General features: G+C 48.5%; 3 protein-coding genes across 9 annotated transcripts in view; 1 reads left to right on the top strand and 2 right to left on the bottom strand.

Annotated features, from left to right (window-relative positions):
* The window catches only part of psip1b (PC4 and SFRS1 interacting protein 1b), an 11106-nt gene extending 10169 nt beyond the window's left edge, over positions 1 to 937 (bottom strand). For all 4 annotated transcript variants that reach the window (XM_024287703.1, XM_024287707.1, XM_024287708.1 and 1 more), the window contains exon 1: positions 812 to 937. The gene's annotated coding sequence lies outside the window, so the exon portion shown is untranslated. The remainder of the gene's footprint in view (positions 1 to 811) is intronic.
* On the top strand, positions 903 to 13821 carry ccdc171 (coiled-coil domain containing 171). Of its 4 annotated transcripts, none has more exons than XM_024287713.2 (26): positions 4048 to 4160; positions 5273 to 5384; positions 5600 to 5679; positions 6258 to 6295; positions 6440 to 6649; positions 6721 to 6871; positions 6962 to 7131; positions 7634 to 7780; positions 7848 to 7940; positions 8008 to 8168; positions 8234 to 8360; positions 9222 to 9428; positions 9497 to 9586; positions 9739 to 9906; positions 9979 to 10146; positions 10210 to 10365; positions 10546 to 11014; positions 11150 to 11248; positions 11326 to 11483; positions 11557 to 11700; positions 12269 to 12394; positions 12472 to 12617; positions 12869 to 12923; positions 12995 to 13105; positions 13203 to 13355; positions 13438 to 13821. In XM_024287713.2, exons 1-26 carry the CDS (start codon positions 4061 to 4063, stop codon positions 13537 to 13539), a joined length of 3741 nt encoding a protein of 1246 aa, XP_024143481.1. In that variant the 5' UTR covers positions 4048 to 4060; the 3' UTR covers positions 13540 to 13821. The 4 variants fall into 4 exon arrangements, with proteins under 4 accessions (XP_024143482.1, XP_024143481.1, XP_024143480.1 ...); XM_024287712.2 differs by having other exon boundaries at positions 13423 to 13821; XM_024287714.2 differs by lacking the exon at positions 4048 to 4160 and adding an exon at positions 903 to 1018 and having other exon boundaries at positions 5273 to 5679; positions 13423 to 13821.
* On the bottom strand, positions 1532 to 4748 carry wdr55 (WD repeat domain 55). Its single transcript, XM_024287754.2, has 4 exons — positions 4198 to 4748; positions 3986 to 4092; positions 2678 to 2947; positions 1532 to 2567 (listed from the first exon to the last, which is right to left on the bottom strand). Exons 1-4 carry the CDS (start codon positions 4702 to 4704, stop codon positions 2234 to 2236), a joined length of 1218 nt encoding a protein of 405 aa, XP_024143522.1. The 5' UTR covers positions 4705 to 4748; the 3' UTR covers positions 1532 to 2233.
* Positions 13822 to 14400: the final 579 nt, after the last annotated feature.

Below are 14400 nucleotides of genomic sequence, written 5' to 3'. Positions count from 1 at the left end.
AAAAACTTTTTAAAACTAAGGTTGAACAAACAAAACAATCCACATGAAACATAAAGAAGGTTAAGATGGACGAAACATTTCATAGGCTTCAGCTGAAAACTCTAAACTTTTAGTCTTCTCTTTTATAAACTGTAAACATTTAAGAGTTTTATGCTAAACGTGAATTTAGGTCAAATAAAACCTTCTTTAACACCACAGGGATCATTTCGTTAGCTTTAGATTACATTAGATTAGATTAGATAGTCCTTTATTCGTCCCACGGTGGGGAAATTTCAGGGTACGGCAGCATTACAAATAGAAAAATTAAACAATATAGATATTTACAAAGAGAGCAAAGTAATAATGCAGAGATAAAAAAAATACAAAAAAAGAAAAGGTGAAAGAAGAAGCAATTGCACTGTGGATATGATTTATGTTACAGAAATTGCACATTTTTCAGGCTAAATCAAGTCTCTAAAAGGGGGGTATCTATTGTTTTCAGGTTATTTCGGTATCGAATGATACATGTCCGTTAATTTAGCCGTTAGCATGTTAATTTGTTGTTTAGTTCAGACCCGAGTTTCCCTCCACGTGAGTTTCATGAGTCATTCGGACCTTCAGGAGTTTCTCACGGGAGGTTCTCGCTGTGAAACCTGCTGGACTCCCGCCACTACAATGCTTGTTTCACACCAACTCGGCGGTTTCGGAACCAAAAGCTCATTGTTTACAAATACAAGCGTGCTAGCTCGGAGGCTAGCCGGGCCGAAGCCGGGAGGCCGCGGACGTGAGACCCGCGTGAGGCCTGCGTCCCGCGCGCTGAACGCGTACGTACCTGTGGAAGGAAACCGGGGAGCTCTAACGCTGAAGAAGATCAAGAAAAGTCTTTCATTTAAAGAGCTACTCCCTCCTGCTCGCCGCCATGTTTGACCACTGCTCCAGAATGACGTCACGTTCTACGTTTTCCCGCTTAGAGCTGGATTGTACCAACCACATGGGGGTGACAGAGTCCGATGGGGCATTTGATTTAACAACTTCACAAGTAGGTTATTTGCTCATTTACTCAACAATATTATGGTGAAAATCGTTAAATATAATATACATTTTTATATATAACTCAAAACAGCGACTGTGACGTCACCCAGAGGATTGGGTTTGTAAATAGGCGTTGAATGAACGTTGCTCCGCCCACTAATGTGACCTTTTAAACTCTTCCATCAGGTTGGACGAGCAAACTATTTAAATTAAAAGAATAATAGATTACTTTACTTTAGTTCCTGGATCACATTATTACTACATTACTTTAGTCATTCCCAGAGTAAAAAAGTAATTCATTACTTGTTATTTTACTTTATTTTTTTTCTACAAAATAGATCCCCTTGTAGAAATCCACAAAATAAAACCATAGAAGGTACACAAGAAGTCAGTTTTTTTTAGTACCTCCTCATTAATTTCACCACGTGATCATAATCAAACTCACTCATAATCAAACTCTCCACAGAGCTAGCAGTGTTTCGCAAAACACTTTCAATAAATATTCACATCTGTCTCTGCAAAAGTTCGAGTGTTGTTTATTTTCATGGGTGAAAAGTAAACAAGCTGTTGGCCGGCTCGAGGATATCATGAAATAGGCTCCACCCACAAGGAGCAAAAGGTGGAGCCTCAGAAATTGAAGCGTCTCACTTTCAGGTGGAAAAAAAGTTTGCGAAAATAACTCTTATTTTATAAATAATTTGTTCTTTTGTGTGCCAAAGGTAATATGTAAAATAGATTACTCTGAAAGGCTCAGAATAACATGATATAGGTCCTTTAATTAACACGTTTTAATGTAAATTTGATCTTTTGAAATATCATTTTGTAGAAAACAAAACCCAGTGTCTCATAAATACGTAACATCAAAGTATTTATTATTTTGTACTTTTATACCAAATGTGTGAATCCGTGAAAGCTGGTTTGCTCTGGTGACCCTGAAAGGTGAACTTTAATTATGGAACGGAGGTCAGGAAGCAGAAATGTTGACCTCTTCTCAACACAACTCTTTCCAGAAACAAAAACGACTGAAAGGACTTCTAAAAAGGTTTAGAAGAACATCCAGAATCCAGTCGTCCATTTCCCCTCGCCTGAAGTCAGAGTGATGCTTGAGGCCACCGGGGTTAGTTTGTCTGGACGATATCTGACTCCATCCAGATCACTCTGGATTCCAGATTCCAGACTGACTTTAGGTCATTTCTTAACCTGAGTGCCCAACAACAATGTCTCAGTCACTACCACTGTCACTGTCATCCTCCTCTTCTTCCTCCTCCTCCTCCTCCTTCTTCTTCTCTGTTTCTGCTACCAGTCCTGAGAAGAAGTCGTTGTCTCCAAGAGCCTTCTTGGTCAGAGACTTCATGCGTCCGTCTTTCTTCTTTCTCTTGCGGTAGTCGCTGACCGTCGTTTGGGGCAGATTGGAAATCTCCCAGAACTTGATGAGCTGGTCGTGAGCGCAGCTGACCAGGAAGCGAGAATCCCACGACTTGTTGATCTCCTCAATGGGCTCGCCAACGTGCTGGCCGATGCAGCCGATGACGCGGTTGGGGAGGAGGTTGATGGCTCTGGTGGGAGACGGAGACATGAAAGGAAAGTTTGACTTCAGCCGATGGATCCTACAACCCCACCGGAGAACGTCCCGGCAAACCCCAGAGACAGCAGCAGCAGGACTCACCGGATGTACCCGTCCATGGAGGCGGTGCACATGATGCTGTCTGTGATGGGGACGATGCAGTCCACCGACTCCGCCTTGACGGCGAAGCGGTCGCTGGTGGCTCCAAAGCCATTCCAGTTGAAAATGTAAACGGTTCCCTCGCTAGAGCCGCACGCCACCTTCTTGCCCCGCTTCATCAGCGCCACCGAGGTCAGGTCACCGTTCTGGAACTCGGAGAGGAGCTCGAACCGCCGTCGCTTGATGTTGAAGACGCCCATGGTCCCATCGCCGCTGTGAAAACGGGTTTGAGTTGAGATGAGAGCTCCACTGACTTCAAGAGAGATTGAATAGAAAGCAATCAAGAGGAGGAGGTTAATCTGCTTAAACAGCTTTAACTGCTTCAAAGGGTTCATCTACTTCAAAAGCTTCATAGCTTTAAAAGCTTTGTCTGCTTCGTTCATCTACTTCGAAGGGTTTATTTATTTCAAATCCTTAAAAGCTTCCACGGCTTCAAGAGCTTCAACTGCTTCAAAAGCTTTAATTATTTTAAATCCTTAAAAGGTTCACTTCTTCAAAAGCTTAATTTGCTTCAACAAGTTGTGTGCCTGTATGTCTAACATTTTCTCTTTCTCTTCTAACCATATTAACGTTTATTTGGGAAACTCTTAAAATTCCTAATTAATGCTAAACTAAAAGCTAAAGTAAGTCAGTTCAATGTGTCACCACTAGGTGGCTTCATTTTTAAGGACAGTCACCATTCATCAAAATGTAAAAAAATTAAATCATGATTTAATGCTTCGATTTAGAAATTAGGTACCACAATGATGAGGAAAAGGGGGCGTGGTCTAATAGGATGTCCATTTTTCTGCTCTAGATAGGCCTTCTAGACAAAGAACATTAGCTGATCTGCTGCATTCAGGCTGGTGTGATCCAAACCGTCAACGATTTCCTCTGGAAATCGGTTTGGTTTGGCAGAAAACTAATCAAACAAAGAATAAAGCTAAAATCTGTGTTAAGTTCATAGCAGGAATGTGTTCAAGAACGTGATATGTTCACACTGGACTGTCGCTACTTGATACTGAAACATACACCTACAGCTGGAAGATTGTTTCCATGATACGCCATGTTGGAACCAGAATTATTTAGTAAGCAGTGATCAGTCCGGGTCGGTCTGAGTCAACATTTCTATGGCAACCACTCTCATCAATTAAGAGCAAGCTCACTGGAAGGCCACACCCCAACTATCTGAAAACAGGCTACATAAAAGTCGAAATAACATGTGACTGGGGTCACGTGACCCGGTCAGCAGCGTCTCTCGGCTCCTGTCACCTGGTCGTGAGCAGGATCCTCTTGGCCGGGTCCACGGCGATGTCACTGATGTAATCCTCGTGGTGCTTCAGGTCCATGAAGGCCTCTCCCTTCCTCATGTCCCACACCTGCGCACAACAAACACAGACCCATCTGGTTTCCATGGCAACCGCAGTGGTTACTCTGCAGGAAGGAGGTGGGTCCAGAAGAACCTCAGATCGGATCTTTCTGACCTTCAGGGTTCCTCCGTCGTCTCCCGTCGCCAGGATGTTCTCGTCCACCAGCAGCAGGCTGTTGATGGCGGCGGCGTGCGCGCCGCGGATCCGCGACACCAGCTGGCCCCGCTCCACGTCCAGCTGGTGGACCGCCTTGTCCCGGGACACGGTGAACAGCTTCTGCCCGTCCGCCGAGAAGCGCACCTGGCGGCAGGACTTCAGGTGGTGTCCGGAGGACCACAGCTCCCGAGTCTCCCCCTCCGTGCACGAGTAGGAGTACGCGTACACGTCCCCGTCCACGTCCCCGCACACCAGCACGTCCCTGCTGGGGTGCAGCGCCACCGTGTTGGCGATGGCCTCCAGCCGGATGTCCTCCGGGGTTTCCCGGATCTTCGGTCCGGCCGGTTCGTCCGAATCTGAGTCTGCAGGATCTTCTTGGGACGGGTCCAGTTCGGAGCTTGGTTCTGGATCTGGAGGATATGTCTCCTCAGAGGCGGACGCGGCGTGGTCCGCGGGCGCCGCCATGTTTGTTTGCTGTTTTTCTTCTTCTGCGCTGAATTACGGGAGAGAAGCGGCGGGAACGATCTCTGCTGCCCCCTGCAGGACAAAACGGGGAATGTCAGAAAACAAGAAAACGAGCGTTTATCTGCATAACAACTAATAAAAATCTTATAACGACATTTTACAATAATAATAGTAATAATTTTGATTCCTTTTATACAACATTGACACATTCACCCTCTTCCTAAACCGCCCCAGCTAAGTTCATATTTATAGTAACAGAAATATCTAAAGAATAGTTATTCTATAATAGTTATTTAAAATTATAATAATAAATAAAATACAAATAACAAAAGTAACAATTAAAACAAAGTGACAGATGTGTGTACTCCCTGCATTCTCCTCCCCACAATGTGACAATTTAAGTATAATTAGTTTTTTTAATCAGATATGGTCCATATATCAAAGGCATAAGTGTTGATGACATGTAAATGTAATTTGAAGCAATCAAAGAGATAAGGATTTTGTTTAATTTGAGAAATGGTCCATTTGTATTTTTCCTCATTAATTTCTCCTAATTTGATTTTTCTAGAAATTATCCCAGCCTCACTCTCAGCTGCAGCTCCCTGCTCCCCAGAGGACTCGTCTACACCAAAATGGATCAAGACTAATGGGATTTTAACTTTACGCTTCCATCATTTGGTGTAATATAATGTTTACTTTTATCTTTGCACAAATAATGTGGGATTTCTAGTTAAATTTTTCATACAAGTATTCCAAAAAAACAAAAACAATTCTTTTTTTTATTATTTAAACCCAATAAATAAAGTACATAAAGCTGTTTTAATTTGCTTCTCCTGCCATTCTTCTCCATACAAATCCCTCTCAACTCTGCATGGCTGTGATTGGCCGGTTCCAGCCAATCCCTGCTCCACCCGGAAATGACACATCGACGTCAAAATGGCGTCAGATTCAAACAGTCTCCGGAGAATTTCTCCCGTGAGTTATTTTCAACATATTTAAACACGTTTTTATTCTTATTTTCTGTTGATATCATGATTGTATAATACAGTTTCAGGTTCATTAAGGGGCCAAAAAGTTTATTTCAAATATTATTAAAGCGCAAAAATTACGAAAAGCGTCTTTGTTTTGTTGTTTGTGTCTGCTTTGTTTGAGTTTTCACTACATTTAGCTTCGGTGTGTTAATGTATCGCGTTTGACTACAGTCAGAAAACCTTTAATAATTTATTCTAAATGAAAATGAAAGTGATTTTCTTTTTAATTTAGCTGACTTTTATGCTCTACAACTCTCAAAGCTCAGCGAACTTCAGAAACTTTATTTAAACTCAGAGTTTGGACAAACCCGGAAGTAAACAGACCAGCTTTTACTTTATAAACACACGGGGTTTCAGCGCTTTGGTGAGTCTGATTTAGCTGATTAAGTAAACAGTCTTTGTTTTGGCGGAGCTTAGCGTCGTTGTCCTGGCAACAGCAGCATCCGCACGCGGCGGCTCCGCGCGCTCGGCTGCCGTAAACCCGCTGATTAAAGCTGCAAATCTCCTCTGAAACTCCTGCAGGAGGTATAAGATCTGCCGAAGAGGACCCAAACCCGGAGGTGAGTCCTGAGGTGAACCAGAGTCTGAGAGGAGGAGTTTGAAAAGAAAATAGACATTATAATAAAATAAAAACCGAAATAAAAGATGCTCTTGATTTTTCTTCCCACAATTCCTCATTTCTTCTCCTTTTTTCTGGTCTCCAGATGCCCCAGAAAGATGAGCAGGCCGGAGACCGGGGCAGAAAAGAAAGGAGACACAAGGATGAGGAGCGAGGAGGTGGGGCCAGGCAGCGGGGAGGGAGGAGGCCCGCCTCAGAGGGAGGTGAAGGGAGCGAGGAGACGAGGAGGCTGAGGTGGAGGATCAACCAGCTGGAGAAGGAGAAGGTGACGCTGACGGCGAACCACAACCAGCAGGTGAGCAGGGAGCGCGGCGGCTACGGCGCCCCCCTGTGGAGGCTTCAGCGTTCACCTGTGTCCCTGCTCAGGTGTGCGGCCTGCAGGCGGAGCTGGCCCGCCTCCGCTCCTCACTGGAGCGAGGCGAGGCCCAGAGGGCGGAGCTTCAGTTCCAGCTGACGGTGAGCCGCAGAGACGGGGAGCGGGCGGCGGAGCTGAGCAGAGACCGAGAGGCGCTCGCAGGTACTCGGAACCAGAACCACCTGGGCTTCCTGCTGAAGCGTGCAGGTGGCTTCAGGTTCGATTCCCTCATCCTCTGCGTTTCCGTGCCAGAGCGAGCGGAGCGGCTGCAGCAGACCGTGGAGGAGCTGCAGACGGCTCTGCACATCACCCGGCGGGCCAGGGACGAGGACCAGCATGCTTTGCAGCTGGAGCTGGAGGAGCGCGACCGATTGGTCCAGAGCCTGGGCTCTGAGAGCCAGAGGCTGCACCACCTGCTGCAGGTGAGGCACAGCGTCCTCAGAACCAGACCCACCGCCGGCAAGAGGGTTTAAAGTACGTGTCAAGGTCAAGGCCCGGGGGCCGGATCCGGCCCTCCGAGTAATACTATCCAGCCCTTCAGATCTTGAATTTTCGATATTTGTTCAGATACATTCCAGCTGTTTTGGCTAACCTCAGTTTATTTATTTTTTAGTTTTTTAGGTTAATTCGGCATTTAGTTAATATTTTAATTAGTTTCAGCTTCAGTGATTTCAGCTATCAGTTTCAGCATCTTCAGCGGCCAAATTCATCATCCAGCATTCACACTAGCATTATCACAGGTAATGCTATATATCTAGTTCATAATTATGTTAAAAAGTTACGGTTTTATGGTTTTATAAATGTAGTTTCAGAGTATTCACTAAATGTTTCTCCCGCTCTACCTGTGACCTCAGGTGTGTTTTGGATTTAAGCTCCTTGTGCGGTTGAGTTTGACACTCCTGGTTTAAATGCTTCGGCCTTCAGGAGCAGAAGGAGGCGCTGCAGGAGTCTGAGAGGAGGATAACGGAGGTGGAGAGACAGAGGCAGAGGGAGGTGGAGGTGACGGAGCGACAGGCGGAGGAGCTGAAGTTCCTGGTGGGGAGAGAGGAGAGGATCCAGCGGGAGAAGGAGGTGCAGGAGGCTGACGGTGAGGGAGGGAGGTGGAGGTGGGAGGTGCACTCACCGCGTGTGTCTGCAGGAGTCCGATCAGAGGGTGAAGGCTCTGGAGGCGGGGCTGGAGGCGGAGCGAGCGGCTCACCTGGAGTCCAAGTTCAGCTGTGAGGTCATGCAGGTGAGGAGCGTCACACCTGCGCGTCTGTCCGGACGGCGCCGGCTCAGCCTCTGCCGTCCTGTCACAGCTGCGGCTGCGCGACCTGGAGGCGGCGCTGGCGGTGGAGCGGTCCGGCCTGCAGGAGGCGCAGCGCTGCGCGGAGCTGCTGCGAGCTCAGCTCGGCGAGGCGGAGCGAGCCCACAGCCTGCAGACGGAGAGGAGCGGCAGCACGGAGCGCGCTCTGCAGCGGTGAGCGCAGCGGCGTTCAAATCCCGGCAGGAAGAGAGCACGTCGTGACGACTCTGCTGTCTCAGGTTACAGGACCAATGGCAGCAGAGCACGGTCGCTCTGACTGTCGCCATGGAGACGGAGACGGCCACCAGGCGGGAGCTGGAGGCGGAGCAAAGGAAACTCGCCGACGCACAGGCTCTGCTGGAGCAGGTAGACTATGATCCAGATCCAGGATAAAGTTAGATCCGGGATAAATTCTGATTTAGGCTAAAGTTAGAGCCAGACTAAAGTTAGAGCCAGACTAAATTTATTTGAAGATAAGCACTGACCTAAGCTATATTCACAGTCGGCCTTAGATAAACTCAGATTAAGGCTAAACTCAGATTAAGGCTAAACTCAGTTTAAGGCTAAAGTCAGATTAAGGCTAAGATAAGTTCAGATTGGATCGCGGCTAAAGCTAGATTTGAGCTAAACTTGGAGTGAGCCTAACCTAAGCTAATCCAGGCTAAAGTAAGGATCAGACAAAACTCAGATCCAGGCTAAAATCACACCCAGGATAAAATAAATTCAAGTTTAGATTTAGACTCAATTCAGATTCAGCCTTTGTTAAACTCTAAACTCAGATTCAAGCTAAAGTAAGGTGAAGGCTAAACTCATATTTAGGCTAAGCTAAGTTCATATTGGGGCTAAAGCTAGGATTGAGCTAAATTTAGACTAAGATAAACTCATATCCAGGCTAAAGTTTGGTTTAGGACAAAACTCAGATCCTGGATAAAACAATCTCAGATCCAGGCTTAGATCAGATGGGATTCAGGCTGAACCTGGTCCAGGTCGGTTTGAAGGAGGAGCTCATGGTCGGAACGGGAACTTCTCTGGGTTTTGGTTTGAAAGCGGTTCAGCGAGGAAGCAGAAGCTCAGCATCTCCTGATCTGTTCCTGCTGAGCTTCATGATGTTTCTCCAAGTCTTCACTTTGACCCTGAAGGTGTGACCTTCACCTGTCCGTGGAGTTTCAAGCGTCTGCCGGGTTTTCTTCAGAACTTTTCCTCCTAAAGTTCTCCTTCTGAGTCCAGGCGGTTCGTCGTCAGTCTGAAGCAGAGGAGGCCTTCACCACATTCATGAAGCAGATCACCGACGTCCTGCACCAGCACAGGAGCACAGCAGAGCACGCAGCACAACCTGCAAAGGATGATGGGAAACTGAGTCCCGCTGAGCTCCTGCAGCTGCTGGAGAGCAGCTTCTGCAGCTTCCAGCACGGCATGGACGAGGCCCACCAGCAGGTACGTCCTGCAGCTGCAGGAGTTTTCCTCAGAGGATCCTGAGCCTCCTTCTGCTCCTTCTGCTGCAGGTCCAGGACCTCCTGCAGGCTGCTGGGAGGCTCCAGCAGGAGAAGGAGGATCTGCAGCTGCTGACCTCCAACCAGAAGAAGCACCTTGATGTAAGAGCTGCTCTGCTTTCTCAGAGTTCTGACAGGAAACGTCAGAATTTCACAATAAAAGCCTCTTTTTAAAATTGTTGAGTTAAATAGAACGAAAGCTTCAAACTCCTCGTCCAGCTCTGATCGAGTATTCGGGCTCTCTGGTTCTGCAGGAGTACCAGCAGCTGTGTGCGCAGCTGCAGGAGGAGGTGACCCGTTTGCGCCAGCAGAGCTCTGATTGGTCGATGCAGCTGCAGGGCCTGCAGGAGGAGCTGCAGAGGGAGGAGGACAGAGGAGCAGAGATGAAGCAGACCGTTGAAGGCCACCAGCAGGAGTCGGCGGTGAAGCTCCGACCTCCTCCGGACTCCTCCGAGTCCTCCATCGATTCCTGAAGGAGTCTCTGTACGTTTCAGGAGCGGCTGTCCTTCCTGCACCGTCTGTACCAGCGCCTGCTGGCGGGCCAGGTCCTGCTCGACCAGCCCCAGAGCATTCTGGGAGACTTCACCTGGGAGGAGCTGTGCGGTGTGATCAGCGAGCAGGCGGAGCAGCTGACCTCTGACCTGCAGGAGGCCAACCGTCAGGTGAGAGGAGGATCCATAACTGATTATTCCTGTAAAGATGCTGACGGTTCTGTGGACCTGCAGACGGCGCAGCTGCAGACTCTGTGTGAGCAGAGGAGCCTGCGTCTGCGCGATCTGCAGCGCAGCCAGGAGACCACGCTGACGCAGCTGGAGGAGAGGGTGAGGAGGAGGGAGGAGGCCTGGAGGAGACGACACACGCAGACGCAGAGCAAGCTGCAGGTAACACAATAACAGACACAGGTAACACACCCACACTCACCTGATTCAGTTGCAGGTTCTCAGGGGGCGGGGCTTCAGTCTGAAGGAGGAAAATGTTTCATGTTTTCTGCTGCAAGTTTCCTCCCAGGAGAAGTTGTCGTGTTATTTGTTTCATGTTGTGTGTTTCTGATGTTTGTCCAGCTGTGTCGCTCTCAGTGCGTTGCTCTGCGGGACCACGCCTCCTCGCTGGAGCAGCGCTGCTCCTCGCTGACCTCCGACCTCTCTGGAGCCCAGAAGGAGCGCTCCTCCTCCCTCCTGGCCTGCGCCCTGCTCTCCGGGGCGCTGAGCCACGCCCACCGTCGGCTGAGCGCGCTGAGTCAGCAGAAGAGACTCCTCTGCAGGCGGCTGGAGGAGAAGGAGCAGCTGGAGGAGGAGGTGAGGAGGCTGGCTGAGGCTCTGGGAGGAGAGAACGAGGAGCAAGACAAAGGAGGAAGGACAGCTTTGAGGAGGTGGAGGAGGAGCATGTGCGCCGTGTTGGTGGCGAGGAGGTGGAGCCTGCTGGCCAGAAAAACACAGGTGGTGTTTCGGGTGGAGAGGGGCGGAGCTACAGTCTGTGTGTGTGCTGACCCTGCTACGGCAGCCACCAAGGGTCAAGATTCCTCACAAACAGGTGAGCTGGGATCAATGGATGACATGGGAGGCTTTTATTGTGAAAGGAAGAGTCTTAAATTCACCCAAACTGAGTTTGTGTCTCCGCCCCCTTCTGGTCACCATCTCTAAAGACGCCATGTGTTTCTGGTTGCAGACAGAGATGGCGTCTGCGCTCGCTGGCTGCAGTCCCAGCAGCTGTCCTCCGCCGTCCTGGCGTCCATGTCTGACCTGCGGGGGGCGCTGACGCTCTCCGGTAACCACACGCTAGAAGATCCTCATCCTTCACAGACTGAAGAAATTAAAAACATCTCTCTGTTTCTGACCCCTGAGGCTCCTCCCCTCCAGTCGTAATCCCAGCAGCTCGTTCAGGTTTGTCCCGCCTCCTGGATCATCTCTTCAGCCAATCAGCTCCCTCTGATCTGGAACCGGAGCAGAACTCGCTGAGCGACCGTCTGAGGCGACCGACGCCGACGCAGCCCGACCTGAAGGTACCTGATTCTGGAGGAGGAGGAGGGGTGTTCAGGTTCACTGACCATCTGTGTTTAAACTCCGCCCCCACAGGCTCTGGTGTCGACCCTGCAGCAACACTTCCTGCTCTTCAGCCAACGGCTGCACTCAGCTGAGGTGGAGAGGCGGAGCCTGCGGGTGGAAGTGGCCAATCTGAAGAGAGGACTTCGGCGGGAGACGGAGGCGGCGGGAAAGACGGTAACGAGACGCACAAAAAAAACACACAAAAACACACAGACATGAAAACACGCATGGATACAAATAAAAACTAATCTAGAAAAAACACATGAACAAAAAGGCACACAGATACAGAACATACATGGACACAAAAACACACAAAAACACAGATATAAACACACAGACACAAAAAACACAGCCACAAAAAGACATAAAAACACAGAAAAACCCACAATAACACAGCTAAAAAACACACAAAAGCCCATAAAGACACAAAAAACGTTAAACACAAAGAAACATACACACACAAACACAAAAACACAGGTTAAAAAGACACACACAAGCGAAAAACACAGACACAAGAACACACATAAAACACAAAAACACAAACCCAGACACCAAAAGACATACAGATGCAGCAACACATAGTGAGACACACAGAGACAAAAACAGACCCACACAGAAAAAAAAGACACAAGGACACACACACTCGAAAACACACAACACAAAAACACACACAGACAATAAAAACACAGTAAAAGGAAACACACCTGTGTGTCTTCCCTGTGTGTTTGTCGTGTGCGCTCAGGTGTCGGTGCAGCACTTCCACAGTGTGTGGGCGGAGCTCCGTCAGGCTCTCAGCAGAGAACAGGAAGCTCAGACTCTGATCCAGGAACAGACCAATCAGATGAGGGCGCTGCAGCAGAGCTCACAGGTACGCTCCGGCGTGACGCCGAGTTCAGGACTCAGGACACGCCCCCTCGCCTCCTCTGAACCAGCGTCTCCTCACAGGAGCTGTCCGAGGCTCGGCGGGAGGTGAGTCGGAAAGAGCGCTCGCTGAGGATTGTGGGTAATCGTCTGTCTGAGGCTCAGAGGGAGAAGAGGCAGCTGGAGGAGCGTCTGCAGAGCGCCGAAGACGAGCGGACAGACGCCAGCAGGTAATCGGAGGAGATGAAGGTCCACGAGTTCCTGTAACCAAATCAGCTTCAATCCCATTCAGTACTAATAATCCCAGATTATTTAATCCAGATGATTTGAGATTAACTGCAGTAAAACTGTTTTATAATCTAAACAAACGTCAGTTTTCACCTCAAATGAAACTCAAACAGTTTTCATCTGAGAATAAAACCATAAAACGGCTGTAATCTAGTATTTAATCTGATCCTGACGTCTGATCTTTGCTCTGCAGACGTCTGGAAGGTTTGATCCACTGGATGAAGACGGCAGAGTCGCACTGCAAGCAGGTGAACACACTCCTGCACACCTGCACACAGTATTAAACTCAAGAGGAAACATCTGAACGTCTGCTCTTTAGGTCAGAGAGAGCCTCATCCAATCACAGCACTCGCTTTCAGCTAAGCCCCGCCTCTTAGCACTGGATGGAGCAGAGAGCATCATGGGAACTCGTGAGAGGAGCGTGTGCCAGGTGATGTGGGGCGGAGCTCCTCCTGTTTTCGGGATTTGCTCCTCCCCTTTCGTGTCCTAACCGCCTCTGTGGCTCCTCCTCCTCCTTCCCGCCACAGAGCTTCCTGTCCGCAGTCTCCCAGCTCTGCCTCACCTGCAGCTCCAGGATGGAGTGGTTGCAGCAGGAGGTGTCCGCCCACCGCAGTCACGTGACCGCCCTGCGCGGCGAGCTGCAGGACGCCTGCCTCAGAGACAGCCTGGCCTTCGTCCCTGTACGGCGCTCGTTTCCTGTTCATCATCATGGAAACGATTCGGTCATACCAAAATAAAAGCATGCAGGTGTCTGTGTTTCAGGTGGGGGAGAATCCAGAAACATCAAACGTCTACGATGTGGAGCAGCTTTCACCCAAACCGTCATCAGATTTCCCAAACAAGCCCCGCCCCCTCTCTCTATAAAACCCTCCTTGATGAAAACTACGAATAAGAAAATGATACAGAAACGAACAGGACAGGTGAGACGTAGAGGGAGGAAACGAGCCGTAGCCATGACAACGTAGAGATCCTGGAAATCAGTGTGAAGAACGGTGGAGATCGGAAGACATTGAACAGGTGTTTGTCTGTAACGGTGTGGCAGACTTTTTTAAAAACACTACTGCTTTGTTATTTTAGGAATGTATTTATTTTTTATTCAGCAGAAACTTTTACTTTATTATATTTATGTGGAAAAAAGACAGAAACTGGTTGATGTCAAGTGTAAAAAAATGTCTGAATAAAATCATTGGAAGGTTTTTTTCCTCTGGATTCTAAAGAACAGAAGAACTCTGTCTTTGAGCACAGTTTGGTTTGTTGTTGTTGACTTTTAATCAAACTCATTTTTGTGCGTTTTCAGTGCATTGTTAAAGTGGGCGGAGCCTTTATCCATCCATTTTTACAGTCATGAGGTTGCTGGAGCCTATCCCAATAAGTGTAGGGTGAAGGACGGATGACTGCCCCTACACCACCATGCAGCCTGTGGGTGGAGCAATCTCTGGCCAATAAGCCCCTCCCACTTGAGGTTTCATATTTCTGCTAGATATGAAGACCTGGACTGAACCGAACCGTCTGACACAAGTCTGCTGATTAAAGCTGGTCGGGTGAGGACATCCAGAACTTTCTGAGACTTTCAGTGTTTCAGTTCCTGAACTCCTGAAGAAACAACAGATCCTGAAGTTTGGAAACAGATGAAACGTGGAGAGACGCTCTGCTGCATCAGCACAGCTCGGAGTTTGCCGCCCCGGGCAGACTGGTGTGTGAGTCTGTTGTGTCACAACACACAAC

Source organism: Oryzias melastigma, linkage group LG18 (genome assembly GCF_002922805.2).
Source record: "Oryzias melastigma strain HK-1 linkage group LG18, ASM292280v2, whole genome shotgun sequence".
In the NCBI taxonomy this organism is placed as follows: Eukaryota; Metazoa; Chordata; class Actinopteri; order Beloniformes; family Adrianichthyidae; genus Oryzias; species Oryzias melastigma.
Note: the sequence above shows the minus strand (reverse complement) of the source record. Positions and strands in the feature narration are given on the sequence as shown.

Excerpts from the sequence above, each read along its gene's own strand:
- wdr55 (XM_024287754.2), bottom strand. The coding sequence starts at position 4,704 with ATGGCGGCGCCCGCGGACCACGCCGCGTCCGCCTCTGAGGAGACATAT. Across the intron at positions 2,948-3,985 it reads AGGATCCTGCTCACGACCAG|CGGCGATGGGACCATGGGCG; the intron begins GTGACAGGAGCC and ends CCGTTTTCACAG. Across the intron at positions 2,568-2,677 it reads TCCATGGACGGGTACATCCG|AGCCATCAACCTCCTCCCCA; the intron begins GTGAGTCCTGCT and ends GTCTCCCACCAG.
- ccdc171 (XM_024287712.2), top strand. The coding sequence starts at position 4,061 with ATGAAGGCCTCTCCCTTCCTCATGTCCCACACCTGCGCACAACAAACA. Across the intron at positions 10,366-10,545 it reads AGACGCAGAGCAAGCTGCAG|CTGTGTCGCTCTCAGTGCGT; the intron begins GTAACACAATAA and ends ATGTTTGTCCAG. Across the intron at positions 11,015-11,149 it reads TCAAGATTCCTCACAAACAG|ACAGAGATGGCGTCTGCGCT; the intron begins GTGAGCTGGGAT and ends TTCTGGTTGCAG.